The sequence below is a fragment of the Neolamprologus brichardi genome, chromosome 7 (genome assembly GCF_056152115.1).
Source record: "Neolamprologus brichardi isolate AB-2024 chromosome 7, ASM5615211v1, whole genome shotgun sequence".
NCBI lineage: Eukaryota > Metazoa > Chordata > Actinopteri > Cichliformes > Cichlidae > Neolamprologus > Neolamprologus brichardi.
Window position 1 is genome coordinate 5,894,410 of NC_142110.1, and position 27,911 is coordinate 5,922,320.

Here is a 27,911-nt window from a genome sequence, read left to right on the forward strand (position 1 = left end):
TTGTTAGGATCTGCTCAATCTTCCTTAGTTGCATTGAGAAAGTCTGGCAGTTTTTGTGTTCCCTTTATTTCCTGTTGTTTCTTGGAATGAAAATGTTTGCAGCACATTCCACTCGTTTTTATTTAAAAGTTGTGGCTTTATCTACAAACCTTCCATACCAACCCCTTCCGTATGCTTGGAGGTGTCTCTGGGAAATTACGTTTCTTGCTTTTTTTTTGCTTTCTACAGAAGTAACTGTTGAGTAACACTCAACCGAGTCACGTCTCTATTCTCAAAAAATGTGATAAAACATTCAAAAACATTGCATTACATCACTGTTAGGGTTGCACCGATACGATACTGGTATCGGGTATGCACCGATACCGATACTGGTATCGATACCGATACTGGTATCGGGTATCGGGGCCGATACTGTAAAATGTGTGTGTACTCATACTCGTAAAAGTTAACCGATACCATGAACCGATACCAACTTATTTCATTAATCAGAGGGTGGCTTGTCATTTCTGTTGTAGTTTTTAAGATTGGCCACTAGGGGGACATCCCGTGCTAAACAGGCACAGGGTTAGGCGAGTGAGACTGGCGACTCCAGATAAAAAAGAGAAACTGGAGGCTGCTGTAGCTAGGCTAAACAAAATGTCAGCAGTGTGGACCGCAATAACTGCAATAATTTAAAAGTTTATTTTATTCGCAAACCTAATTTGTATTTATTTTATTCCAAACAGAAGTGTTTATTTATTATTCTGAAAGCTCGAGACAGTGCCAATAGTTCAGTGATATTTTGTTAAATTACAATGTGGAGACTCTGCAATAATTTAACAGAAGTGCTTATTTTTCATTTGAAATTTTTTTGTGGTCATTTTTATTAAGATTTTATTTTTTATCGGCAGGGAATAAAATAAAACCTGTCTTCCAATTAATTGTATTTGTGTGTGTGTGTGGTAGAAGTATCGTTTTTGTACTCTGTATCGGCAAGTACTCAGATCCAAGTATCGGTATCGTATCGGTTTGAAAAAATTGGTATCGTTGCATCTCTAATCACTGTTGTTCACAGTGGTTTGCAGTTCTGATACTGTGATATTCAGCACTTCAGATAAATGTGATGGATTATGTGCCTTCGGTTAAGGTAACATGACAAAAGTAGTTGTGCCTGCCAACACACATGAGGTCTGCTCTCAGAAAGAAGTCTTCAATTATGTTTTCGTGCCAGAAATGTAAAAACTGGCAGCAATAGGTGTTCGCAGCTTAATTACATTTGTTTGTACTGATTTATACAGGCATGTCTAAAGGTAACATACGCATATATAAACGTGCTGGCGCTCCCACTAAGGTGTGAGTAGCAGTAAATCAGTTAATGTTGTTGACAAGATTTTGCCCTTTAATGCTGATAATGAAAAACACATGTTAGGTTTATGATGAAGGCATAGCATCTGTCAGGTGATCATAGTTACATGAATGTTTTCACGGTGAAATCACCAAAAATATCCACCTTGTCTTCCCTTTATTACACGTTTGTATGGAAATAAACCCAGCTGCCTCCAGTGCATTTAATAAAAAGCAGACAAAGTGCATGTGAGACAAAGTCCCCGTTAGCTGCAAAGTGAACACAACAGCAAATATACACCCTTTTCTTTCACCTGGCTGTTGTTATAAATCCTCAGATGTTTTTTAATGCTGGATGTATATTTATACTTGATGCTTTTTTTTTTCTTTCTTGACAGCTGCTGCACACAGGTTTGCCTTTCTGCATGTTCATATTCCTATCTCTTTGTGACTGCGTGTCTGTGAATGTTAGAGAACACACTCAGGTGGTGTGAAAACCTGGTAGTGATTACAATACGAGTGCCTGGCAATGATACAGGCTTCTCTCCTCCAGTGGGCCTCTCCCTCTATCTGGCTCAGCCTCTATTAAGAGCTGTGTAAAACCTTTGGTGGAAACCCAAAACCACCAGATCTGTGTGGGCCACATCGTCAGACATTAGAGGGAGCCTGGTGAGAGCCTTATTGCCGAATCCTTGAGAGTACAAGAGAAACCCTCTTTGTTTTGATCCTTTTAAAGCTGGTGCTTAGTTGTGAGTAATAATCTTGTTTTGGAGTAAGAGGGCGCTTAAAGCGTGGGACGGCAGATATTATTGTCTTATTTTCACACTCCACTATTTAAACATACAGAGAAAAGTTGATCAAAAACTATTAACTTTTTTTGTTTTTTACTATCTTTACTTCTAAACAGACCCCCTGCTCCTCTGCCTCCTAAAGGAAAAGAGATGTTTTTAACACTGGAGCTTACTTCTAACTGCATTTACATCAGATATGGTTATGTCTCCATTCATATCTGAGCCTTTACGATTGCAATCTGAAACAAGATCAGTGGTTAACCATGACCCTTTGGCAAATTGTGATGAGGTCCGCTTTAAAAGTTGATTTAAGTTCCTTTCTGGTTATAGGTTTTATGGGGTCAGTGTAGCATGTGTGATTTTTGCATCCTAGGTAGAAAAGCCTTTGCTTTTCATTTTGGACAGGTCAGCGTTCGAACACACCTGACCATGATTTGAGCTCACGGTCTTTATGACCTACCAGATGGTGGTAAGCGACGCACCATGAATCAAAGCTAACGTTTACATGCTCACGTGTTGGAGAGTTTGTGTATGTCGGTGCTTCTATATCCTGCTGTTCTCTGTATGAAGCCTTAGTATGTGAGGTCAGTAAGCTAGCCAGAGGCACTATCTGGTTTCGGTCTTAACAGGCTCTGTGGCTTTTGATGTTGCAGAGACACTGATGAAGCTAAAGTTTGCGTTTCAGGCTGAGGGGCATAACCCGGACACATACGAGGGTCAAAAGGAAGGCGTATGTTAAAAAAAGGAGATTGGTCCTATAGGAGAGATAGGATGGGACATTATAAGTGTGCATCTGTCAGCAGTACATGTCTGGCTAATTGGTATAAGAATGCAGCTAAATATCTTGTCAAACACTATTGTCCATTATTTATTTATTTATTTTTTGTTATGTTTATTTATAAGATTTTAAGTTCAAAATTACATAACGTCACACCAGACAAAGGACATAAGATTCAAAAACAATAACATTTAAGCACAGAAAAAAAAAGAAAAAACAGAAACCAAACACACAACAACAAAAAAAAAAAAACAAACAGGAAAGAAAAGGAAAAAAATAAAATAAATAAATAAATAAAAATACACCAGTTAGCCAGTACAAATCAAAAGTTCAAAAGAAACACCACTGTCCAAAGAAGATGATCTTCTGTGTGAGTTTAGACAGGGTAACAGAGAGTTCACCAAGACCAGAAGATGTGGGAAACATGTCCAGGAAGGAATCAGGGTCCGGCAGAGGTGCAGTTTCACACAAACACAAAGTGCAGTCAAATGGGTTAAAGTTTATGTTAAATTCCCATTAATATGATTGAGAAAAGGGCCCCAGATTCCGACAAACTTAAAATGGGTGTCAGCCAAATGATAACGAACCTCTTCAATATACAAACAAGCAATCATCTCACGTAGCCAAACCCTGAACAGTGGAGGAGATGGTGATTTCCAGGCTCTAAGAATAAGTCTTTTAGCTACAATCAGGCCAAACATTAAGGCTTTCTGAAGAGGACGTCTGAGTGCCAATGAGGTTAGGGAGCAGCCTAGCACTGCAAGTACACCATCTGGCTCTAATTTTAAGTCATAAATCCGGTTATATATATTAAATATCTCTGCCCAGAAACTCCTGAGTGTGGGGCAAGACCAGAAAAGGTGACCAAGGGTTCCATCCATTGCTTTGCATCTGTCACACAAAGACAAAATAGACGGAAAAATGGTGCCTAGCTTTGTTTTAGAAAAATGCAAACGATGAAGGACCTTGAACTGTATAAGTTGCAGTCTGGCATTAACAGAGCATTCTTTAATCTTCTTCAACCCATTGGCCCACAAAGCATCCGATATGTCTACTTCCAAGTCCTTAACCCAAGCATCCTTGATGTGGTTAGTAGGTGGTATAAGTGTAAAAAGTGTAGTAAATTGGCTGATTAGGTGTTTGGAAGTGGGATTTTTAATCAAATAATCATAGATGTCACTATGAGCAGGGGGCTTATCCAGATGGGTAAAAGAGTGTTTAACAAAATTCCTAATTTGTAAGTATCTAAATAAATGAGCAGAGGGGAGCATAAATCTTGATTGCAGCTGACTATTGTCCATTATTAATAGAAAAACTCTACCTTTATTGTTGGCTGATTGACAAAAGGGGGAAAATCTGGATAAATATGGATAATAACTGTAGCAAAGTTGGCTCTAGTTAGTGTCTGATTGCAGGCGTGCAGTCAAGTAGTAGGGTGGATACCTATGACATTCAGGAAGCCACACACAAATGAACAGACACACTCACACAGCCCAATTTGTGTTGAGTGGAGGCCATTAAGGGAGAAATAAACATTGATTCCCAAGCCCATTGAGCCCATCCTCAGAAACGTGACATTCTTATCACTCCGCACCCTCTGAACTACCCACAGACTACCGCCCAGCCCCCGTCTTCATTTCGACATACCCCACCTGCTATCTCCCAAACACTTAAAACCTTCATTATATGCACCTACCAGTCACACTTAATCATCCCTCCTCCCCTTGATCCCCTTGTCTGCTTGTTAACTGTCACGCCTGGGTGACAGCAGAAGCTCCTCCCTTCGACTGACTAGCTACTGATAAAGTACTGAGGCAACATCTGAGAGAATAGCTCGAGAAAAAGACTTGAAGAGCTGACAGCAGAGGAGCTGCAGATACCCAAAATTCAGTTAAGGCCTCAAATGTCAGCAAAAAAAAAAGTTATTAAAGATTAGACTCTGCAGAACAGTGTTAATTATCAAACAAGCATGGCTTCATTATTAACTACTAATTTCATACAGTCTAGCTAAGAAAAGCTTTATTATTTATGTAAGTTGGGATGCAGCTGTTTGTTCAATTTATGTTATATCAGGTTCATGTTTTAAAAGCTCCACATCAATTGTGAGGAGGAGAGCCATTTTGCAATATGCATTATTAACAAACCCGTGATGAATGAGTGCTCTTGTGCAGAAGGTTCTTTGCTATAGGAAGCCTCCTACTGCTTTTTAAAGTAAGCACAGTAAGGAGAGTAAATGGCACAGCAGCGCTACTGACAGTAACTATAATCCCAAAATACATTGCTGTGTTTTTGTATACTGCCCATGCTTTTGCCACCATGGATATTCATTATGTAAGTCTTTCCTTTTCCAAGAACAAAGGAATGGCCACTGATAAGAAACAATGTCTCAGCCTGAGAAAGGCAGTCTAATAACACAGAGACGTTGTTCAAACAATCATTAACGGCTCTTAAATGAGGCTTCATATGATCAAAAGCAAACAGCAGTCACATTCATGCTAATTTGTCATTGTTCACAAACACATTCTATTCACATATGGTGGGAGAGAGGCGCAGACGAGAAGCGACTGATAACAGATAACAAGCTAGACTATAAAAGGACAAATGCAAAGACGGCAATCAAACAATGACTTTCAACGTGCCGCGTTCGCAAACATGACAGCAGACCAAATGTTGTGTCCTCGTGGTTTTTTTCCCCCACATATACTTCTTCAGGAATAACAACACTTGCCCTGTTACTTCAGCTTTAGGTCACAATTTTTAATTTCAGGTGATTCTTTGTTTTTGTTGAAGATCTTGGTTAAACATAAGTAGCCGTTACCTTGTATTTTTACATGACCGCAAAGACATGAAATGTGTGAATATTCAATTTCAATTCAATTCAATTTTATTTATATAGCGCCAAATCACAACAAAAGTCGCCTCAAGGCGCTTCATAGATACAGAGAAAAACCCAACAATCATATGACCCCCTATGAGCAAGCACTTTGGCGACAGTGGGAAGGAAAAACTCCCTTTTAACAGGAAGAAACCTCCGGCAGAACCAGGCTCAGGGAGGGGCGGGGCCATCTGCTGTGACCGGTTGGGGTGAGAGAAGGAAGACAGGATAAAAGACATGCTGTGGAAGAGAGACAGAGATTAATAACAGATATGATTCAATACAGAGAGGTCTGTTAATACATAGTGAGTGAAAAAGGTGACTGGAAAGGAAAAACTCAGTGCATCATGGGAATCCCCCGGCAGCCTACATCTATTGCAGCATAACTAAGGGAGGATTCAGGGTCACCTGGTCCAGCCCTAACTATATGCTTTAGCAAAAAGGAAAGTTTTAAGCCTAATCTTGAAAGTAGAGATAGTGTCTGTCTCCCGAATCCAAACTGGAAGCTGGTTCCACAGAAGAGGGGCCTGAAAACTGAAGGCTCTCCCTCCCATTCTACTTTTAAATACTCTAGGAACAACAAGTAAGCCTGCAGAGCGGGAGCGAAGTGCTCTAATAGGGTGATATGGTACTACAAGGTCATTAAGATAAGATGGGGCCTGATTATTTAAGACCTTGTATGTGAGGAGCAGGATTTTGAATTCAATTCTGGATTTAACAGGAAGCCAATGAAGGGAAGCCAAAACAGGAGAAATATGCTCTCTCTTTCTAGTCCCTGTCAGGACTCTTGCTGCAGCATTTTGGATTAGCTGAAGGCTTTTCAGTGAGTTTTTTGGACATCCTGATAATAATGAATTGCAGTCGTCCAGCCTGGAAGTAATAAATGCATGAACTAGTTTTTCAGCGTCACTCTGAGACAGGATATTTCTAATATAGATTAAATGGTAAATGGCCTGTATTTATATAGCGCTTTACTAGTCCCTAAGGACCCCAAGGCGCTTTACGCAGCCAGTCATCCACCCATTCACACACTGGTGATGGCAGCTACATTGTAGCCACAGCCACCCTGGGGCGCACTGACAGAGGCGAGGCTGCCGGACACTGGCGCCACCGGGCCCTCTGACCACCACCAGTAGGCAACGGGTGAAGTGTCTTACCCAAGGACACAACGACCGAGACTGTCCAAGCCGGGGCTCGAACCGGCAACCTTCAGATTACAAGGCGAACTCCCAACTCTGGCAATCTAGTCATATAGAAACATCTGTTTCTTGAGCCTTAGAGGGATGACATCAGCGGGAATACCAGCTGAGATTAGGAAAGATGACTCGTGCTGTGAAATGAATGTGGGTTGGTGATGTTGTAAGTCATCTGGCTGAAGACAGTCTATGAGTTAATTCCCAAAGTGACTGAATTATGAGTGTTTAAGTTTACACTCCCCACTAAAGTGATCTAGTCTTTCACAGAGCCTCATCTTTTACTGGCTCAGTTCAATAAAGATTTGAATTTACAGGTTTACAAGATCACTTTCTGTGTACATACAGGGAAATACTAATGTCTGTTATCTAGCAGTGAGCGGTACTCATGATCATAACCAGTAATAATTGGACCAAAGCAAACAGAAGGTGAGTGATTTCTCTGTTTTTGCTCATAGGCCTTTTCTGTTGCTGCCACCTTTAATGGAGTGGATGAGGGTGGCCATAGTTCATGCCGAGCATCGCAGGAGTTTATTAGTGGACAGCGATGATGTCAGACAGACGGCGAGGCTTCTCCTTCCAGGATTGGACTGTGAGCCGAGACAACTGAAGTAAGTGAGAACACTCATTCACCTCGCTCGCTCTGCTGGGATGAAAGTGCTTAAAATATAAATGCGAACCTTACTAATAATTTCAGGAAAAGAAAAACTAAGACTGATGTTTTATTTGAACTGTCGTCTGTCGTTTAATCATTTGTATTTAGCAAATGATTGCATGCGGTAAATTAATGTTTGTTAACTATTGTGTGGCTCATTAACTTTACTTCTTTCTATAGAAAGCATCATTAACATATGTAAGCCACAAGGTGCATAAAACAAGCATCTTAGAAAAGCGACCGAGTAGATCCTAATTAGCAATCAGCCAGAGAGCTCTCAGAAATTAATTGGTAACTGGTTTTTTATTCACTTTTAATTTTTTTTCAGGCCCGAGTGTTGCTTCAGCTCCTTCAAGCGTCTCGACTCCAAAGCTGCCTCTGATAAGTTCCACCTTGATTTGGGTTTTCGGATGCTCAACTGCGGTCGCACAGATCTTATTGGCCAAGCAATTGATCTACTGGGACCAGATGGGGTGAACAGTATGGATGACCAGGTATTTAAATTTTACTTAATTGATGTTGTGGAGATATAAATGTAAGCCGTTAGCTCGAGCAAACCACCTCTCATTTGGGGACACAAAGCAGGCCCCTTATACAATACGATAAATCTCAAGCAAATTGCTGTAAGTCCATGAAATATCCTTAGAAGTGATGGAAACATAGCTTTGTGTTATAACTTGTTCAAAGCTTCATGCATTTGCTTCTACTCTTGTTTTCATTACAGGGTATGACCCCTCTGATGTACGCCTGCGCAGCTGGAGACGAAGCCCTCGTCCAGATGCTGATTGATGCTGGGGCCAACCTTGACGTGGCGGTAAATATGCTTAAATATTTCCAATGTGGTCAAATCTGTCTTAATTTAAGCACATTTTGTATCCCTTTACATCTATAAACAGGAAAGGTTTCCATTATTAAAGCATGTAAGAGGCTCTTATGAACGTTATGTTTTCTCTGCGTGCGTGTGTTTGCGATCTTGGTGCGTAATACTGATTTAATCTGTGTTGCCAGGTACCACCCTGCTCCCCCAAGCACCCCTCTGTGCATCCTGATAGTCGACACTGGGCAGCCCTCACCTTTGCAGTGTTGCATGGACACATTTCTGTGGTGCAGGTCCGAAACGCATGCGTAAACAAGCTACATGTTGCTTGTTTATGTCACAATGACCCTTACAAGATGTCAAATATTGTTTAATATAACAGAAATAATGTGCCTTTGCAGCTTCTTTTGGATGCAGGAGCCAATGTGGAGGGGGCCGCAGTCCGCAATGGACAGGAGAGTACAGCAGACACTCCACTGCAGCTGGCTTCAGCAGCAGGTGGGCAAACACACAAGGAACAGCTGATGTTAGAGTGGTGTCCATCTCACAGTGGGTCTGTTATGGCCACTAAATTACCACTTATGTATAATTATAGAGGCGAAAAGTCAGTAGGAAGGTTTGAAGGTTAGCTTGTCTAGCACCTTTGTTAAAAGCAGTAATAATAACTTTATTGGTTATTTGTAACTAACAGTGTTAGGTCCAAAGACCACCTAGAGTAACATTTGGATTAACTTGTGACTCAGCAGGAGGAATGAGGAAATGAGAGAGTAAATGAAGGGGCAGTGACAGCAGCAGTGTGCCGCTTGTGGTTGTTTAGTAGTCTGTGGCCTGCATTCCTCTGTGGGATCATCTGAAAGCAACATGTAGCTCGAGTAAAGAAAACACACGCTCTTCATAGCAGCAGTGACAGTGTGTAAACAGTGCCTGCAATGAATGCGTTGGCTGTTTAAATATGCCAAATGAAATGTGATAAATTTTCATTTATGCTTGTGGTGTATAAACGTTTAAAATGGACCTATAAACGAGTAACAAACAAAAATGTTGAAATTTTGGGAATGATGAATGATGGTGGAAAATCAAGTACACTGGACAAGTGGGGAAAATAAGCACAGGGATAATAAATTATCTGTAAGTTTATGAACAAAGTGGAAATATTTATCTATTTGTGCATCCCAGGCAACTATGAGATGGTGAGTTTGCTACTGGCACGAGGCGCTGACCCCTTATCAAAGAACCATGGTGGAAACGCCCTTACATCATCCCTCTATGAGGACATGAACTGCTTCAGTCATGCTGCTGCACATGGACACAGGTATGCAGCCCCCAGTCTGAACATATGCTGAAAACTAGTACTGGAAGACCAACTGTAAACATTTGCACACGTAGCACAGAAATAATGCATCTGTCAGCTTTTTATTACACATGACTAGAGTTGGAGTTTGTGCTGTGAGGATAGATTCAAACGTTTTATCGTGTGATTCAGGAAGAGCTTGAAAGTTTTGTAGTGTGAAAGGAAAGTTTAAGGTGTCGTTCTATTCAGAGTCAATTTGTTTCTGAAGACCAGCTGGTGGTGTAAACCTCTCCACCTGTTCACTCTGTCTGTGTGAACACGATGTAGACTCAACACTTCACATTGCTCAGTGAGGGTGATAGATTACGTAATGAGAGAGGAGACTCCAGGGTTGCAGAATTGGAAGTACACGTTGCCATTTTGGCAGATATTAATGATCCTCCACCTTCTAACTTTCTTTTCTTGTTTCCTTCCTCGCGTGCCCTCTTTCTGCCCTCGTTCTACTTCCTATTTATCTTGTCAGGAACGTGCTGAGAAAGCTACTGACTCAGCCGCAGCAAGTCAAAGAGGACGTCCTGTCTCTGGAGGAGATCCTGGCTGAGGGGGTTGAAGATGAGACGGCCGGGATCTGCCCTTTCGTCCATCTTTCCCCTCTTCCCAACTCTTCCAACGGTCCCCTGCCGATGCCAGAAGTGGGCATACCAAGGCTCTGCAAAGCCAGGATGAAGGCTCTCCAAGAGGCCAGCTACTACAGCGCCGAGCATGGCTACCTGGACGTCACCATGGAGCTGCATGCTATGGGTACTTTTCAAATGGCAAGAAGAGGATGTGCCTACTTTTCCAGTTTATAGAAACGAATAATAAATCCTTTCTATTTAACCAGGCGTGCCATGGAAACTACACGTGTGGCTGGAATCTCTTCGCTGCGCCCAGCAGCAGTCCAGGACAGGGGTCACCCTCTCCCTCCTCAAAGACTTTACCACAATCAAAGAGGAGGACTACTGTGAGGAACTGGTCACCACAGGCCTGCCCCTTATGTTCAATATTTTGCGCACCACAAAGGTACAGTCAAAAGCGATAATGAGTATGATTTTCACACTTTTTCAGTGTTAAACAGATTTAATTATACATTTCTCTTCTTCTCGTTCTATTACTTTCCTTCAGAGTGACGCCATTACACAGCAGTTGGCAGCTATTTTTAGTCACTGTTTTGGCCCAGCACCCCTCCCAGCCATCCCTGAGATGAAGGCAACTCTTTCAGCACAGTTGGGTAAGGAAACTATGATCCTTTAGAGTATATGGATATACATGCTCAGAGCTCCAAGAGGCTAGCCTTTTACTGGCACCGATTTCAGTATTGGCTCGTGATAATTAGTCATTTTGACATCTAAAACACCAGCAAATGCTTAAATACAGTTTTCTTAAGCCTAAAGTCACCGTCAACAGATTCCTTATACAGTGATACAAACCCTAAAACAACACAAATGTAACACTTGGGCTGTAAATTCGATTTTTTTTTCATGAATATTAGTAAAAGAGTGTCTGATATAGGGATGGGTATCGTTTAGGTTTTATCCGAAACCGGTGCCAAACCGGTACTTTTGAAACGGTGCCGGTGCTTAAACCGGTGCTTAAAGAATGGAGAACACAAAATTGGTCCAAAAACCTCTCATGTTCAGCTGTTTTTTTGTAAAAAGATAACAATGTTAGCCTTTTCTGCAGCTATGGGGCACATATGGTATCACTCTTGGCTGGAAGCAGTGCTTAAACAATGGAAAAAACACAAACTTTGTCCAAAAACCTCTCATGTTGAACTGTTTTCCACTTTATCTTTGGTCATTTTAGCCTTTTTGGCCAGAGTGAAGGGAGTATCTGCCATCAAACAAGAAGACAGCCACATGTAGCTATGATGCTGTTTGCTAGTTCACCTTACATGCATTAATGTAATAACGTGGTTAGCCTACTCAACGTAAATTACACACGAACAACATGAAGCTACTCACGCAGAGAAGAACGGCTGCTGCTGCCATCATCATCCGTCATCATTTCTGCTACACTAGCAGGGCTCCGGGTCCGATAACAGCCACCACACCCGCAGTAGATGTGCACGGTGTGAGGTCTCGCAGCAAGCTATCAAATACGGCGCATTTCTCGGCTAAACAAAACCGCTATGCGTCGCCAGGTGTTTCATCGGATTTGAGGTGTTACCTCCTTTGACAGTATCACAGTATCAGCTTAAAGCACTTGTTGCAGGCTGCTGAGTTTGCATATTTTGCTGTGAAGTACAGCCAGACTTTTGACCGCTTCGCCTTGGGCATTTTCAATCTGTAGCTCTGCTCTAAAAGAACGTACGTACCTGGACCCGCCTACTATCCTCGGAAACGTAAAATGATTGGCTAGAATCTAAAGTGTATCACAGCTCAGGAAAAAAAAAAGCACCGAAATAAAGCACCGAAATGTGCGCTGCTTTTCGGTCTGGTTACTACCGTTTATGTCCGAACCGGTGCCGGTACCCATCCCTAGTCTGATATTTTTGTTTTGGTAATCTTATCAGCAGCAATGTGTACAGAAGGACTCTGCTGTTACTAGAACATTATGGGTTTTATGCACGTGCTGATGTTTTTCTACAGACCCACACTTTTTGAATAACCAAGAGATGTCAGATGTGACATTTGTGGTTGAGGGAAAACCATTCTACGCACACAGAGTGCTTCTGGTTACTGCCTCTGACCGGTGAGTGCAGAAAGGTACAAGAGTGCATTTTAATGCTTTTGGATAAGACCTTACTTAAAGGGTTTTATTTTGCTCTAGATTCAAGTCTTTGCTGGCATCATGTGGATCAGATGGAAGCTCCGATAAGGAGATTGAGATCAACGACGTCAAGTACAACATATTTCAGGTAAGAAACACATTCCCTGTTTAGATGTGTTGCATATGACAAAACAGACATTATTTAGATGAAATTGCTCATAAAGAAACCTCTAACCTCTGTACAGATGATGATGTCATACCTGTATTGTGGAGGAACTGAGTCACTGAAAAAGAAGGTGTCTGACTTACTAGAGGTAAGAATTGTTAATCGCATTAATCTGTCCCCGGGGCGGTATCTTAGAAATCCCAGCTTTAGTTCTACATCTTCGCATGAATTACTCATTCTTGCTGACAGTGGAGATTGTTCTTTTTTTGTTTTTTTAATTTAAGTTTAGCTACAAGCTTGACATAAGTTTGTGTTCATAGCAACAATTGAGCTCAATCGTCCCGTCTGGCCAATCCTTTCTAAGCATGAAGCTGTTACTTTGATTTTGAAATATAGTTCCCTTATCACAAGTGCACCAGCTGGGCTTTCAAATATGTCCTGTGTTTTTGTGCATTTATCAATTTAAAAATCGTTTTCTCTTTGTTTTTTCATTAGTTTTTATCGACAATTCGTAGCTTCTTGAACTGAAAACAAAAGAAAATTCCAAATACATGTTACACCACTAATGTTACACAAAGTTAAATATTGCTTGTATGCAAACAGAACGAAAGGATGCATGACATTATTTTTCCTCCATTAAAATGTTCATGTTTTCTCCTGCAGCTGTTGTCAGCTGCTAGTTTGTTCCAGTTGGGGGCGCTACAGAGACATTGTGAACTCATCTGCTCTCAACATATCAGCCTAGATAATGCAGTCAGCATCTACAAAACTGCTAAGGTAACAATTACTGATACACTTGGATTGCACCACTGTGAGTGCAGTACATATGTATACATCAGTGCTATTTCAGGCATGAAAATGTGACGTTGATATAAAAGTTGTTTTGATCATTTAGGTTTACATAAATTAGGTTTATAAAATTTGGTCATTTCACTGTCCTTTCTTCTGTCAGGTTAATGGTTCGGTGGAGCTGAGCTCGTTGTGTGAAGGTTACTTCTTGCAGCAGATGCCTGCCCTGCTGGAAAGAGAGAGTTTTAGGAGCCTGCTGTTGGGACCCCCGGGGGCCCGACAAGGAAACAACTCCACTTCGACGCTGACGCACAGCCGGGGTGACTCGCTTGCGGAGGAGCTGGAGACCACCCTGGCTCAACGACTTCGCTCTCTCTACGTCACTTCCCGTGTCTGAAGACAACATGGCAGATGCTGTTGAGAGAGGACAGAAATAAGTGGATAAATGTGGCAATTAAGAAGTCTCACCTTTTCACTGATACAGAATCAGATCTGAAGTGTTTCAAATACAGAAGTTTTCTTGGTAAAATCTGATTTTTGTGTGTTAAGGAGCAATATTTTGACACGGGCACAGATTGGTGAGATGCCTGGCAGTGATTTACTCTGTGGGCAACTCGGCATTTCATACTTTGGGCCGAGCACTCCATGAAAATGTTTTTTGTGACGTACGGCCTTCCGAAGAAGAAAATATGATGCCTTTTCTCCAGGGCTCACGAGGCTTTACTGGACGAGCAACAAGTTGAAAGTCTGAATAATAAGACAACGCTGCCCTCTAATGGACAAAGCTTGCAACATAAATAATTGCCCTGGAGGATTGGGATCAGTGGCAGCCTCACAGTTTTGACTGAAGCAATGTAAAGTGATTACAGACTGAAGCCTTTATTGAAGAATTGAGTGAGGTGGCCTTTTGATGCTGGACTTTAAACTTTCTGTTCTATAGTACTGCATAGTGGGAGCAAGGCTGCAGCCTTAAACTCCCTGCATCAATGTAAGCTTCGGATTAACAAATCTACTTTTTTAATGTAAAAGCTTTTATTTTCTGTTTGTTTTTTTTTTAAGTACGATGAGAGTAATGAAACATTTCAGAAGAGTGGGATGGACATTTTCTATTTAATGAGGAAAAAGATGTGAGAGTATTTAACGGGGTGTCCCCATTTTTTATTTTTATTTTAATCAAAGCAGATTATTAGTATGGAAAAAAAATGCTTCTGCTGTTTTACCAGGTACGCTCTAACAGTTTATTAAGCTTGTGTATGCTGAGGTTTAATGCTTCGACACAGGTACAGCTGCGGAGGCTAACGTGGGATTTGGACGACAAGAGTCTGTTTTTGTGCTGGATACATTATTAAACCTGGTAAACAAATCATTTCATGTGTGGATTGTTTTGGACTCACCTGGAATCGGGGAAAACGGCAGATTTACAAATGAGGAAGCCTACAAAATGGAAATAATTACATATGAAATACAGTCTTACCACAAATCACATGTGACATAATGAGGGGGGGGGAAAAAATCTACTGCATCGATCTTAACTTTGTTTATGAAACCTTTTCCCTCTCTGCGCTACACTTACCCTTGCTTGCACCGGTAGAAATAAGGATAACAAACACACCATAACTGAATGAGTTTATTTGTTTCAGCACTGAAGATGCTCACAGTTATGTTTTATGGGGATTACAGTCAGTTTTGCTCCTGCTCTGTCAAAAGACCCATGTAGGCCTCTGAATCGTTGGATATCCTTAGTGCTGCTAGCTTCCCATTGTAGAAAACAGAAAGGAGGGCGCATATCAGGGTATTGCTTTGTGTTTGTAGTACTGGTATCCCCTCCCTGTGCCTCAACTACTAACGGGTAGAGAGAGCCCAGACCTCAGAGCCTTCCAGAGAGAGGTACAGAGTTGAGGAAGCATCCTTCAAAAACTTTGTGCACAAGATAAGGAGGAGGAGGAGGACGAAGGGAAAGATCAGCAGGACCAAGGGAACAATTTAAAAGAAAAAAAAAGAGCCAGAAATAAAAGCAGAAAGGGCGGGAAAGTAAGGGACAGAAGGGGAATTGAAATTTTAAAAGGTAGTTTTGTGGAAAGAGAAGTGATGAAGGCTGAGAGAAGGAGTGAGTTTGGCATGGAACATTAACACCAAAGCCATGCAAAGAAAAGCTCATGTTTTGACATGCACACAGCAATACAAGCTAAAAGCACAGAGCAGGAATCCCCAGCATTGTTGAGAAGACAATCAACCCCCACTTGGCTTGTCTGTCTATTTACAAAGAGAAGAAGCAGATCAGGATCTGTGGTGTTCTTCTCCTCCAGCCTGGCCTACACGCACAATAATATGAAACTGACAAATATCAATAGAAGAGCATATTCCCTCTCCAAAAAGAGGCTAAGTCTACATTCTTAAATTACTGGTAAATCATTTTTTTTTCCAAGAGTTCCCACAAGTTCTCTTTCCCTCTGCAGAGAGAGCACGGAAAAGAGAATTTATGACTTGTCAAAGTTCACATAATTCAGTTAAAGTCAGACCAAAGCAAAGGAAATAAAAGTTCTTTTTTTTCTCTTTTCTTTAAATGTCCCATTTACGAACACACAAGAGGGTAATAAATAACATTCAACTGACCTAACAGCTTTGTTCATATAAATAGCCAAGATATAATAAATTAGGAAATCAAACAGTGAGATGAACAAACATGAATAAATAAGGACAACAATACAAAAATATCCACAGTTGCATTTATCACGTCATTTTTTTTTCTCGTTTGTTTCTCTACTCCTACTGCTGGTAAGTGAGACTAGAGAGAGGTATAAATGAAAACCAAAGGAAAAAACGCTGCAGATAATAGGAAACAGGAATGTTTGGATCATTATTGGGTCAATCAAACAAAGACGTACATGATCGTGTAACAAAAATACACAGAATTTAAAATGACAGTAAGTGGCAGGCTCAGGTTTACCAACCTGTTCCTATGGTATCTAAACAGTGTCACAACTAGACATTTCTTTTTCTTTCTTTTTTTTTTTTACATAAGAAATGATATCAGTCTGTACAACAGAATAGATCATTCATTTTAAATACCCGAATATCCACCCACTTCCCTCCCCCAACCCTATACTATCATTTAATATCTCCCGCTGCCCTGTTCTGCTCGCACCCAACTCCTCTCTGAAAACACAATTCCAGTCTGTTTTGCAGCAATAGTATTAAGTCTAATAAAGTCAGTTAGTATTTCAAACCCAGTTCTTCACAAAGAAAGTACATTATAATAAAAAGCAAACAAATACAATCCAGCAAGCATCCGTGTCGGCTGTTTGGGCTTTCCACAAAACTCCTCTCCCTTCTCTCCTCCTCGTGTTTCTGCATGTTGTCTTCTTTTTTTTAAATGTTGTTCATCATTGTTGATACATCCCAGAGTTTTTGTGCATACTGGATCTGTGCGTGTATGCGCGTGTATGTGGCGTCTGTAGTGTTTTTGAATAATGCTCGTTTTCCAATTAGCAAATGCTCCTTGAGGTCAGAGAACGGGGATAGCTGGTGAGGGGAGGCGAGTGGTCTCGTTTTTATTGGGACGTGTGTGCTTGTGTGTTTCTAAGAACGAGAACACTACGGGATTTTTTTTTTTTGTCTACTTCTACTGATGGCTGCCAGGGGTGGAGTCGGGGTGCAGAGGAAGATGAAGGTAGAAGTCTGCATGAAGGGTCTGTTTCCATGGTAACCCCTCCCCCAGCACACCGCTATAAGAAGAGTCCTCCGTCAACAATTGTCCGTCTCTCTTGGCACGCTGGAGGGGTGTGGAGGGGTGGTCGAGGGAGGGCGAATGGAGCAGGGAGCAGGAGGATGGACTTTAATAGGTTTTCTGGATAATTCCTGGTATCAGAAACAAGTCAGGTCATCACACAGGTTAGCAGCAGCATGGGAGCAAACAACTGAGGCCCACAGGTGATTAGATGGTTAGGGTACAGGGGTGGTAATGATGGTGGACGCTGAGGGGTAATGGAAAGGGGAGTGGAATGGCAAGGGTGTGTGTCTGTTGTGTCGGTGCAACATGTTGTTTGCAAAATATCACTTTGATTCTTTTAATATATTTCTATCTATATAAAGTCGTTTTATAGAAAAGATGTCCATAAATGATTTGTATATATATCTAGCTATGTACAGATAGCATATTCTCTCTGTGTCTCTGGCTTAAAGTGATACTGGGATGGCTACAAAGCGCCACGGTCTAAGATTCCTCTGGTGTCCCCACAGATGCCACCGACAAGTGGGCTCTGTCTCGGCCTGCAGCGGGGAATTTGGTGTCATTATTTTCTGGGTCATGCCTCCGGACGTGCATGGGTGAGGGGCAGTGCTTGGAGGGCGTGCCATGGGGGTAGGGCACCTGTCCATTCTTCTCGTCTGAAAAAAGTTGTTTAATTACGTCAAAGAAGTTACTCAATGGGCTGCCTAGGTACACAGATGGGAAGAAAAAGAGGACAAAAAAGGGGGGAAAGAGAGAAGACAGAAGAAACAAACTAATGAACAATGGGGTTCACAGGATAGAGAGATGGCTACATGTAAGGCAGAGCGAGCAGAGGTGAGGAGGTGAGGAGACCCACGTACATCGTGCAAGGGATGAGAACTGCCGAAGCAGCTGTGTTTAGACCACATAATGCATTAGCCCCGGCGAATCATGCATACGTTTCAGCGCAATCCACGGAAAAAAACACAAGTGCCCATTAAGTCGATATAGTGTCCAGCGTGTCTGAACGAGTTTGGCTGGCCAGAAGCAGGACAGACAAGATGATAGAAGCGAAAAATGAGAAAGCGTGGAAATTCAAGAAAACGCTTCCTGTCAAAGAAGCATTACTGCTCCACCTGAAACATAAAAAGTCTTGGAAACCTGTCCTCCAGCATCAAACCTCTGACACATCCTCAATGTAGGTGTGTCAGACGTCGGGTTTGACATACTAATCATGAGTCGTGTTTTTGCCAGCTAGAAGCTGGCACGCTTTTTATTTTTCCTTCAACCTCAAGGAAACAGCATCACTTCTCGACTACTGTAATTCCCTCTACAGGGACCACATCCAAAAAAACATCTCTGATTGTTTCAACTTAGCTGGCAGATTTCTAACAGATTCAGAGAAGTTACTTCTATCCATGCTACACCACACAAGCCACCTGTTATACACAGAATTGGCCTTAAACTTAAATTTCATTCATTTTATTTTTAAATACTTACACAACCTCAGTCCCTTCTCCATTACAGACATACACACACCTTATGATCCTTCCCACTCCTCATGAAAGAGCCTCCCGAATTATATAGAGTTCTGTATCCATGGAACTCCTTACCAGAGAAAATTAGATTTGGAAGTGTCTACTTTTAAATCACTCCTCAAATTTTACTTCATTGTGAACTATTTATGCTGCATTCTCTAATACACAATTTTACTGTGTTTTGATATCATAACCATAGCACATAGACTCATTAGTGAGGCTGTCTACCTTGTGGTAATTGTTCATAGTGATGTACATCAGCGGTCTCCAACCTTTTTTGCATCACGGACCGGTTTATGCCCGATATTATTTTCACGGACCGGCCTTTAAGGTGTCGCAGATAAATACAACAAAATAAAAGTAGTACCGGTACCAAAAAAAAAATTAATTCATAACACACGTGAAAAGACCCAGGAAAAGTTAACGATAAAAACGATAATAAAATAACGCTGAAAACCGATAAAAACCCTGAAAACTATACATTTCACACCTGAGCCTCAACTCTCGCGGCCCGGTACCAAACGACTCACGGACCGGTACCGGTCCGAGGCCCGGGGGTTGGGGACTGCTGATGTACATAACACAGTAAGAGACCTGAATGGACCTCAGAAAGAGGAAACGCGTGCAGTGTGTGTACGTATGGACAACAGTACACATGCAAATTATACAATTATCCCATTGCAGATAAGCATTAAGTACACCAAACATAAGAAATGAAGCAAAAAAAAAAAAAGAGGTGATGATCCTTTTGTTAATGGTCCGCATAAGCGTCAAAAACAAGACTGTTTCTGACTTCTTTGCAGAGTCCAAGCAAACAGTTACAGCATCAGTAAAAAAACCAAAAACAAACTGAGGAGCTACACGGACAATAAAGCGCACAAACATGCTGCGTCTACCCATCAGCAAAATGTAGATTATAAAATAGAATTTCTTTTCTTCAGGTAAAACGTTCTGTTATCAGTCTGTATGTACTTCCAGTATGACGACTGCCTGCAGTATTGCGTAAATTAGAAAATTTGTCATATTAATTAATGAGCAATTGCATGCAAGCGCACATGTGAGAAGGCCAGTAGTAGTTTCTACTGATCCATTATCCTGCAGGAATGTGGCTGTAGCTAACTTCTTCCCCATGTTTATACTTCTAATTCCACATTAGTCAATTAACTCTTTCCCAATCCGGATTAGGAATCCGTGTTTTGAAAAGACTACAACAGACCACATAATATTGCCTTTTCTCAAAAGCATCTTTATCTGAATGAATATACTTCCTGCATTCCTCCATACTTAAATCTTCATAAGTACAGGTCTCAGAAATGCTGTCATCACTAGTGATTCGGGGCATTAATGGACCAGGTTTGACAAAGCCCTTTGACACACTGTTATGCAAATCAATTTCTATTCTTAATTACAGTCACTGACTTTTATTTTTAAATCCCTTTTGTTCAGGTACTACTAGAGGTGTTTAAGTGGGTCAAAGTAAATAGAGAGGAGGACAATAGGATTGTTTTCATGCCGATTCTCAGCGTGATGCCGTAAAGACATTAATTCATTCAACTCGCCTTTGTCAAAAATAACTTACTCTGACTTTTAATACTAACTGTATCAGCTCGGACAACACAAACTAAAAGTAGGGTACTTTTCAGTATCTATCCATCTATTGCTTTAAGCGGTTCTCATATTATACTCCAACAATGTCATCTCTCCTACAGAGACGGCCCACTACGTCAAAACCCCCACCACCATTAAAACCTAATCTAATATAACTTATTGTAATTTTACCCTTCCCACACCTCAGCCCGGTAATGAGCTGCGCGATATAAAAAGATCAAAAATAATTGGTAAACTTACTGAGGCACAGCAATGATAACAGACTGTTAAATATCATAACAGCTGTCATGACTGCTGTTCATTTCTGAGTGCCACTGAGAGTAATTTTGCGTAAAAGACACAGAGCAAAGACACAGCTCACACTTAAAAAAACTGTAGTGGGACATGCTACCAAGACCTGGCATGGAACTGGAAATGAGTTTAAGAGGAGAGAGAAAGACGCAGACACGGTTCACAACTGGTAACGTTTCCTCCTGATGTTGTTTCCTTGTCTGGCCAGCAGATGGAGCTCTTGGATGGCAAGTGAGATGCATACAGCTCACAATGATTCAAAAGAGTCAACATATTAAGAGCAGAAAGGGGTGAGTTGGAGCCCTATGACTCTTCATCATCCTGACTTCACTTTTATGAAACAGTGTCGAGCCACAACGGCACAAAAAACGTGCTTACATCTGCTGAAACTGTCACCTCTGAAACTACTGAAAAGATGAGAGAAGAAAGAGAGACTAATATCATCAAGTTCACGTGTGAATGGCTGGGTGATGATGATTGTTGACCTCAGAGGTGTTTGTACCGTGCTTTTAGCGGTGGACTGGTGAACATACAGAGAGTGAAAGCGCACGGGATGCCTTGAGAGCGCACTTATCAGGTGTGGTGTCGCTATTTGGCGCAGTGCAATGTGGGAGTGCGTTAAGGGGCAGAGGTGTTGCCATGGTGACAGGCTCCAGTGATCAGTCTTGAAAGTAGGAGTAACAGAATGCGAATCGGCTCACCCTACCTCTACTCTAATCTTCGCTGCCAGTGGGCAGAGAGACAACATTTGACCCGCAGTCGGTGCTTGAGAGCAGCTCCCACCCTTTCATAGCAGTGAGGCACGGGCATGCAAAGGAAGCCGATTGGAGAAGCAGAGAGTGGCTTGAGGATTTCAAGCATACTGAGAAGACGGGTTGGATTTAGCTTAGCTATAGCGGCGAGTGTAGCTCATCAAGGGGCGGGATGGGCAGATGAGGCGGTAGGGGAATGGGTGAAGAGGTTTTGGTAAAGGTTTGGAATTTCTTTTTTTTAAATATTTTTTTGATAAGGAATTCTTACTCACCGGAAAGCTGTTGGACCCCAGGCTGATCGTGTGTGCTTAACAACTGGCTCTGAATCGTCTCCACTACTCGTTTAAAGCGTCGGCTGGGTCCTTCACAGAGACATAGATAAACACACGAATGCTGACATAGTTGTCATGGAAAACACTTACAGTTGTCTTGGTAGGTAAAGCAAAAGTAGCATAAATGACGTCTCTATTCCATTAAGTGTGTGAGCAAACCATGACAGCAAACCAGAATGCACGAAAGCGGCACTTCTACGAGTTCAATGCTGCCATCAATAGATCTATTCTCTTCTGTGACAAGTCATGGGGTGCTTTTCACGATGCTAACTTTTGCTTCCTTGCCTCCAACTCTCCTCCAGTGACTTGAAAATCATCGCCCCTTACATGCACCACAATGAGACAAGAAACAAGGAAGTTTCTGGAAAGGATTAATATTCATTTTTGGTGTGATATATACACAAACACATCAAATGCAACTGATGATACTTGCATGTGTCCCATACTGCATGTGTCTTGTGCATACTTACTGAGAAGACCTAAGACACATGATGGAGGGAGGGGGCATGTTATTATACTGAAAAACCCCTAAAAAGTCTAGTATAGTAGAGTATCAGCAGCATGAAGGCACACAGCAGAACTTGTACAAATATATTGCAATAACCAAATAGATTTAAAGGTACTGGTTTTTGAAGGCAAAGCAAACAGGGATATGGACGTGGTGCAAAATGTGAGGTGGAAAACTGCAGAAAGCCTGAGATTATAAATGGGGGCTAGAGATGAGTGCTGCTGAGAGCTCCTGCTGTCTACCTGTTGTGTACAGTATACGGTCAGTGACATGAAGAACTGGCTTCTATTACACCCCATTCAGCTCAGCCGTGCCCCCATTTATGTGAAACAGAAAGAGGAGAGTAAAAGAGAGTATGCAGGTGTTTGTGCAGAATATGTGGAATTGTGCATAGCTTGACTTCAGTTTGCTAAATCTTATCAAGAATTCAGGATTTTAAAAAAATATTTTTTTCATTAAGTTTAACACACCAACATGCTTTCGGGGGGAAAATGACTTCAGGCTTGTTTGTTTGTTGAATATACATGACTCCATTAGTTTAAAGTGTGACATTCAAAGTGTTTCACTTGTCATTTGTGAGCTTGAATTTAAGTCTAATGAGATGGAGAGCCAGCTGCTCAAATGCCATAATAATACATGCATGTCTGTCCTCTGTGATCGGTTGAGATCCTTGGTTTGAACTTGACCCTTTCTTTCTTTCTTTCTTGGATTCCAGCTTCAAGTACAGAAGGAAGACTTGGTGTATTGAATTTTTAGAGAACTAATTCCTCCCTTGTATGCAACACAGTGTCTTTCAATACTGTTACAACACCTTCTCCATTGATTTTCAGTTCCACTGTTACACCGTTTGCATCTACTCGAATCTCAAACAGTGAAGACACATGTAGGCCAAACTTCAAGTGCCCACAGATGATGTAAACCGAGACAAGTGTTAGTTCACACGAGCCGCAAAGTTAAACCTCGTCTGCAATTCTGACAGGTCAGCTCGTATCAGTTCCAGCCCACCGTCGGCTGATTGTTCACATGACAGTCATTCGTGTATTTTGCTTGCAAATCTCAAACAAGGCTGATTATTTAAGTTGCTTTAGCCTGCCTACAGTTGATACACATCTGCAACCCCACTCAAGATCTTCTCATTTTTAATCCGGTACCCGACTTAATCAGCATCATATCTGTTGTCACGGATGCTTTTCCTGCTTCTGCTTTTCCACAGAAGTGTGGATACCAGAGCCGTACCACCAAATATAGCGCTGGTGAACATTCTGCTTTTGATTCTAAAGGCCACGACTGTAATTTCCTGAACAGGGACAGCCTTTATAAAAAAAAAAAAGCGTAGAAGCAGGTGAAAATGTTGAGATGTTTTGATGATTGCTGAAAAATCCTAACCTGAGAGCAGGGTGAAGGTTACAGAGTAGATGCCATTCTCCTTAGTGGCAGCTGTGCTCTCTGTGTAGGTGATATCCACCTGAAATTTCACCGGCTTCTGGAAGACTGTGGGGCCGGCTGTTGACTTGTACTCTGCTCGAAAAGAGGTCTGAGAGATGACACTGTGGCTCAGGCTGGGAATCTGTGGGGGCAAAAAAGGAATCATGAAAAGAAAATGTCAGAAAGAGGGAAAAAAAAACAGGAATAAAAATAGGTAGCACAAAGACACGAGTAATGGGATTATGCATAGGAAGCACTGATGTTAAATTTTTCTCCCACACCTTGCAAATGACAAGGTGAATAAACCCTCATTAAAATACCCTCCACATAGTACGAGCCACATTTGAAACTCTAAGGAGATTAATGCCTCGGGGAGTAGCCATGCATGCCAGAGAGACTTAAGCTAATGTAATCTTGAGTCATCCAACAACATTGCACTCTCCCGCCTAAAATGAATTTGTATGCCCAATGAACAGGTGAGCCCTGAAATTGTCACGTTTTGCCATAGTGCTAGAGAGGGTTTGACATTCCATTAATGCCAGAGTGCTGAGAGTGCTATAATTCCACTGATGCAGGTGCCAATCTCCTGTCTGGAATACCAGCTAGCATAACCCAAAGGAAAATGTTTCCTCCAGGGATGAGGAAACAGATTTGACATTGACCCGCACCGGCAGAGTTTGTACACTTAGACTTTGTTAAATCTAACTGGGGTGAGGATGGGTTCTGTTCAATTATGTACTCTGAATATCAACGACCACTGCTTACTGTTTCTTGGTGCTGATTTCTGCATGTATTTGTAGAACCACGCAATCATAAAACACAACACAGACACGCAATCTACGCTTTTTCTCACCCTGCACATCTAAATATACAAACACACATGCTCAGAGCACTGTATTGAGGGCATCTATATGCTAATGACCAAAGCTCAGTGTTGATTTTCTATTGACCTCAAGTGGGTCCACAGTCAAAGAGAAAATAGAAGCGGTGAATACAAGCAGTTTACTGGATTGCTACATAAATCAGCACCATGTTAGCAAACACTCAGAGCGTGCCTGCCTCGTAGCAGAGCCAACATCCCGCATTAGAGAGCAAATACCCAGGTGATACGGCTGCATTCGTGCACAAACAGATACAGTGTCAGAGAGAGGTGGGGCACGCAGCAGATGGGAAAAGGGTCAGGGGTTCAGCAGAAGGGACGAAGGAAGAAATTAGCAAAAGCGTGGTGTGTCTACCGAGAGAAAGGCTTGAACGATGTCTGCCTTGATCGAGCTGAGAGGTTTGTCTTTGATGACGATGAAGATCTGCTCCTCTTTTTCCAGGTTGATGAAGTTACCAAACCAGGATTTTTTGGCAAGTCTGCGAGGAAAGAAAAGACAAAGTCATTTAGCAGAATATAAGCCCAATGTTGTACACATACATCTTTATTCAGCTGACCATTTTTGCAACCTTGTTTTAGTTCCCTATCAGTCTATTGATTCTGAGAAACTCCCCACAGTTCTGTAGGGATTCAAAGGAGCAGAGGATATTCCAGTGCATTGTGTATGAATGGATTTGAAGGGGGTGGGGTGAGATAACTGAGTGTCTCTGTGAACAGAAGGAGCAGAGGTAGATGAATTTACTATTGGCCTCAGCCCAGGTGCACTTCCAACCACTAGTAAGCCATATGGACTCCTGTTTTCTGGCATTAATATTAGATATACAATTTATAATATTTAGCATTACATTTAAATCAATATAAATACCTAGTAAAATATGGAAACAAATGTAGATTAACCTAAAGAGATGCACTGTTCTGCAGTAAGAGCCTGACTGCAGCTCACGTGACTGTATACTTCTGGCCGAGCTAAAACAGGGTCTCTCTCTTATCAATTTTCCAACTTCTTTCAGTTGGGAAATTCCTATCTAGCCAGGTGGAAATGACCAACCCAGACAGCAACCAGCCAACCAAACAGGCATATCTAGGCCAACCTTGAGTTATCAGGCCCATGGGAACTCAAAAGCATCACGCAGGCTCGTCCTCCCTCCCTCATAACCCACTCACTACCTCCTGCTACTGTCCTCTTTCCAACTCAGACCAGACCGGAGGTCATTACAAGGCAGCTCAGCAGGCGAAAATCAAACATTCATAGATGTTACACTTTCCAAAACATCATCCTATCGAGAGTGAGCCTGTTTGAGCCAGTGGCTAAGGGGCTGAGAGGTTATGCATAGTTATGATAGCAGTGGTGCTTTCAAAATGGACAGCGTCTGCTTACTCTGGGGAAGACTCTGGTGTGAGGCTGGACATCTCCTCTTGTGTGGGAACTGTGGAAGCAGAGTTAGATCCCAGACGATTGAGAAAGACTTAAAACTGTCAAAAAGTATATTACGGTACAATGTACAGTAAAACTTTTGGGGAAAAACCAAGATTGTAGCATTAATCAGCAATTTTTCATGTAAATTGGCTGAAATCTACCTTGGAGTTTCCTGCGATGGAAACGTGGTGAGCCCAGGAAGCTGTTCTTGATGGAGTTGAGGCGCGTCCTCCAAGGCATGCCTCCAATAGAGGGGCTTGGGGGCGGTGTTGGAGTAGGTGTCCCAGCTGGGCTGTCCTTGGGAGTGTGCACTGGGGTGCCCTTTGGGGTGGGGAGGGGGCTGCCTCGAGGGGAAGGGTGAGGGGTAACCTGTATGAGGGGGATAGATTTGGGTGGGTGGTCAGTAAATGGAGAAGGGGCTGGTGCTACAGGGTGAAAATGGTGCAGCCTGATTGGTGACAGGGGCAACACGGGGCTAAAGGGCACAGAGAGTTGGGGGTTGGCAGCATAATGAGCTCGTCGTACTTGGGGGCTGTTTAAGATGGTAGCACTGGCGATGGAGGATGAGGAAAACGGGGAGGATGGGGAAGATGGAGAAGTGGGGGTGGGAGGCACAGAGGCAGAGGGTGGCTGTGATGGAAGCTGGCAGGGAGTGGAGGATTCTGATTTGGCTGCAGGTTCTGGATCAAGGGTGGTTTCAGGGAGTGGGTTTGATCGTGTGGCTTGGAGGGGCTTTGGGACACTTTTGGACTTGGCAGGGAGCGTCTGTGTCTTGTTGAGTGCTTCTGCCAGGGGCTCGCTGTTTGGAGCGAGCGAATTGGGGGTGGAGATACGCTGGCCTGCGCGATTTGGAACGGGCTCAGGGGACGGACAGGGACTGGTGTTAGGGGACTGGGACAAGTCTGGGGACTGAGGTGGTACACCGAACTTTCTGACAGGCTAGATTAAAAGAATAACACAGCCAAGAGGAAGAAGAGGTGTAAAACAAATGCATGCAAGTACACAAACACACAAAGCAAAGGAAAGGAAAGGAAGGGCAAACCACCACACAGGGAAAGGAAGAAGTAGCCAAAGAATTTTGGAGGTGCACACACATAGGAAAGATGGAGGAATTGCAACAACAAACAAGAGAGAAAGAAAACATGATAAAGACCATTCAGTGACTCATGTCAAAGCAAAACAAAACAAAAATGAAATGGGAATAACAATACCAGCAAACAATGTGCACACTTTAAAAAAATCCAAACAAAACACAAAAAAAGAGACTTTATTTGCATAAAACATACAAGGCATTCCCAGCAGAGACAAGCAAGCAAACACAAACACACGAGAGAGACAAAAGGCCGATTGGTCTCAAAAACAAGTGGAAGGTGGCAACTCTGCAGTCAAATTTCCTGATTATTTATTGATGTACTGATTTTGCATGGTTCATTTGCACTCGCACCGGTTCAATATTTGCCTTCAACACATTCCTGTCTTCCAGAAGCTAAGTCTGAGAAAATAACCCCACACAGAGCTTCTTGCTGAGAACACAATCCAGGCTTTGGGTGGGTTTGAGAAATCAATTTCCCTTTCAGATAAGCCTGCAAGAACCTGTGTGGTGAGGAGCTCGTCTTAGGATCCTGGCTAATCTGGAGCCTTCTCAGGTTAGTCAGCTGGAAAAGTTTACTACAAGCTCCCCAGCTTTGAGCAAAGGAAAGTGGGATTTTCTGAAGCATTCCCTGAGCTGGATTTCCAAAGAGCTCAGGCCATAGAAAACAGAGAGAAGGATAATAAGTGCAGAGGATGGAGAGAGAGGAGAGGCTTTGTGGGGTGGAGAAAGTTTTCTGTGCTGTCATGCCTCCTGTGTGCATTCAGCAGTGGGTTTTACTTGGCATTAACAGAAACATCTAAGCTATATGGACACACAGGAAGCCCTGATATGATACAGGATATGAAAAGGTAATCAAAATGGACCTATACTTTCACAAAACACAAAGGTAGATCCTTCAAGGCTGATAAATGTTTATATAACGGTAAAAC

General features: G+C 42.2%; 2 protein-coding genes across 4 annotated transcripts in view; one reads left to right on the top strand and one right to left on the bottom strand.

Moving 5' to 3' along the window:
• Nucleotides 1-14,779, top strand: part of LOC102778975 (ankyrin repeat and BTB domain containing 2b) — a 46,515-nt gene extending 31,736 nt beyond the window's left edge. Inside the window, exons 4-17 of the mRNA XM_087842940.1 lie at nucleotides 7,419-7,571; nucleotides 7,944-8,109; nucleotides 8,340-8,429; nucleotides 8,624-8,725; nucleotides 8,834-8,930; nucleotides 9,609-9,744; nucleotides 10,247-10,524; nucleotides 10,607-10,785; nucleotides 10,888-10,993; nucleotides 12,354-12,456; nucleotides 12,535-12,622; nucleotides 12,720-12,788; nucleotides 13,304-13,417; nucleotides 13,593-14,779. Of these exons, the coding sequence (XP_087699066.1) occupies nucleotides 7,419-7,571; nucleotides 7,944-8,109; nucleotides 8,340-8,429; nucleotides 8,624-8,725; nucleotides 8,834-8,930; nucleotides 9,609-9,744; nucleotides 10,247-10,524; nucleotides 10,607-10,785; nucleotides 10,888-10,993; nucleotides 12,354-12,456; nucleotides 12,535-12,622; nucleotides 12,720-12,788; nucleotides 13,304-13,417; nucleotides 13,593-13,826 (1,915 nt within the window). The 3' untranslated portion in view covers nucleotides 13,827-14,779. The remainder of the gene's footprint in view (nucleotides 1-7,418; nucleotides 7,572-7,943; nucleotides 8,110-8,339; nucleotides 8,430-8,623; nucleotides 8,726-8,833; nucleotides 8,931-9,608; nucleotides 9,745-10,246; nucleotides 10,525-10,606; nucleotides 10,786-10,887; nucleotides 10,994-12,353; nucleotides 12,457-12,534; nucleotides 12,623-12,719; nucleotides 12,789-13,303; nucleotides 13,418-13,592) is intronic.
• Nucleotides 14,487-27,911, bottom strand: part of brsk2a (BR serine/threonine kinase 2a) — a 192,559-nt gene continuing 179,134 nt past the window's right edge. Inside the window, exons 14-19 of one of the 3 annotated variants that reach the window (XM_087842943.1) lie at nucleotides 26,051-26,258; nucleotides 25,851-25,899; nucleotides 24,828-24,951; nucleotides 23,554-23,734; nucleotides 21,600-21,689; nucleotides 14,487-17,863 (exon numbers count right to left, since the gene is read on the bottom strand). In XM_087842943.1, coding sequence (XP_087699069.1) covers nucleotides 17,643-17,863; nucleotides 21,600-21,689; nucleotides 23,554-23,734; nucleotides 24,828-24,951; nucleotides 25,851-25,899; nucleotides 26,051-26,258 — 873 coding nt within the window. In that variant the 3' untranslated portion in view covers nucleotides 14,487-17,642. Of the gene's footprint in view, nucleotides 17,864-21,599; nucleotides 21,690-23,553; nucleotides 23,735-24,827; nucleotides 24,952-25,850; nucleotides 25,900-26,050; nucleotides 26,829-27,911 lie in introns of all 3 variants that reach the window. The other 2 variants (XM_087842944.1, XM_087842942.1) reach the window with 2 other exon arrangements.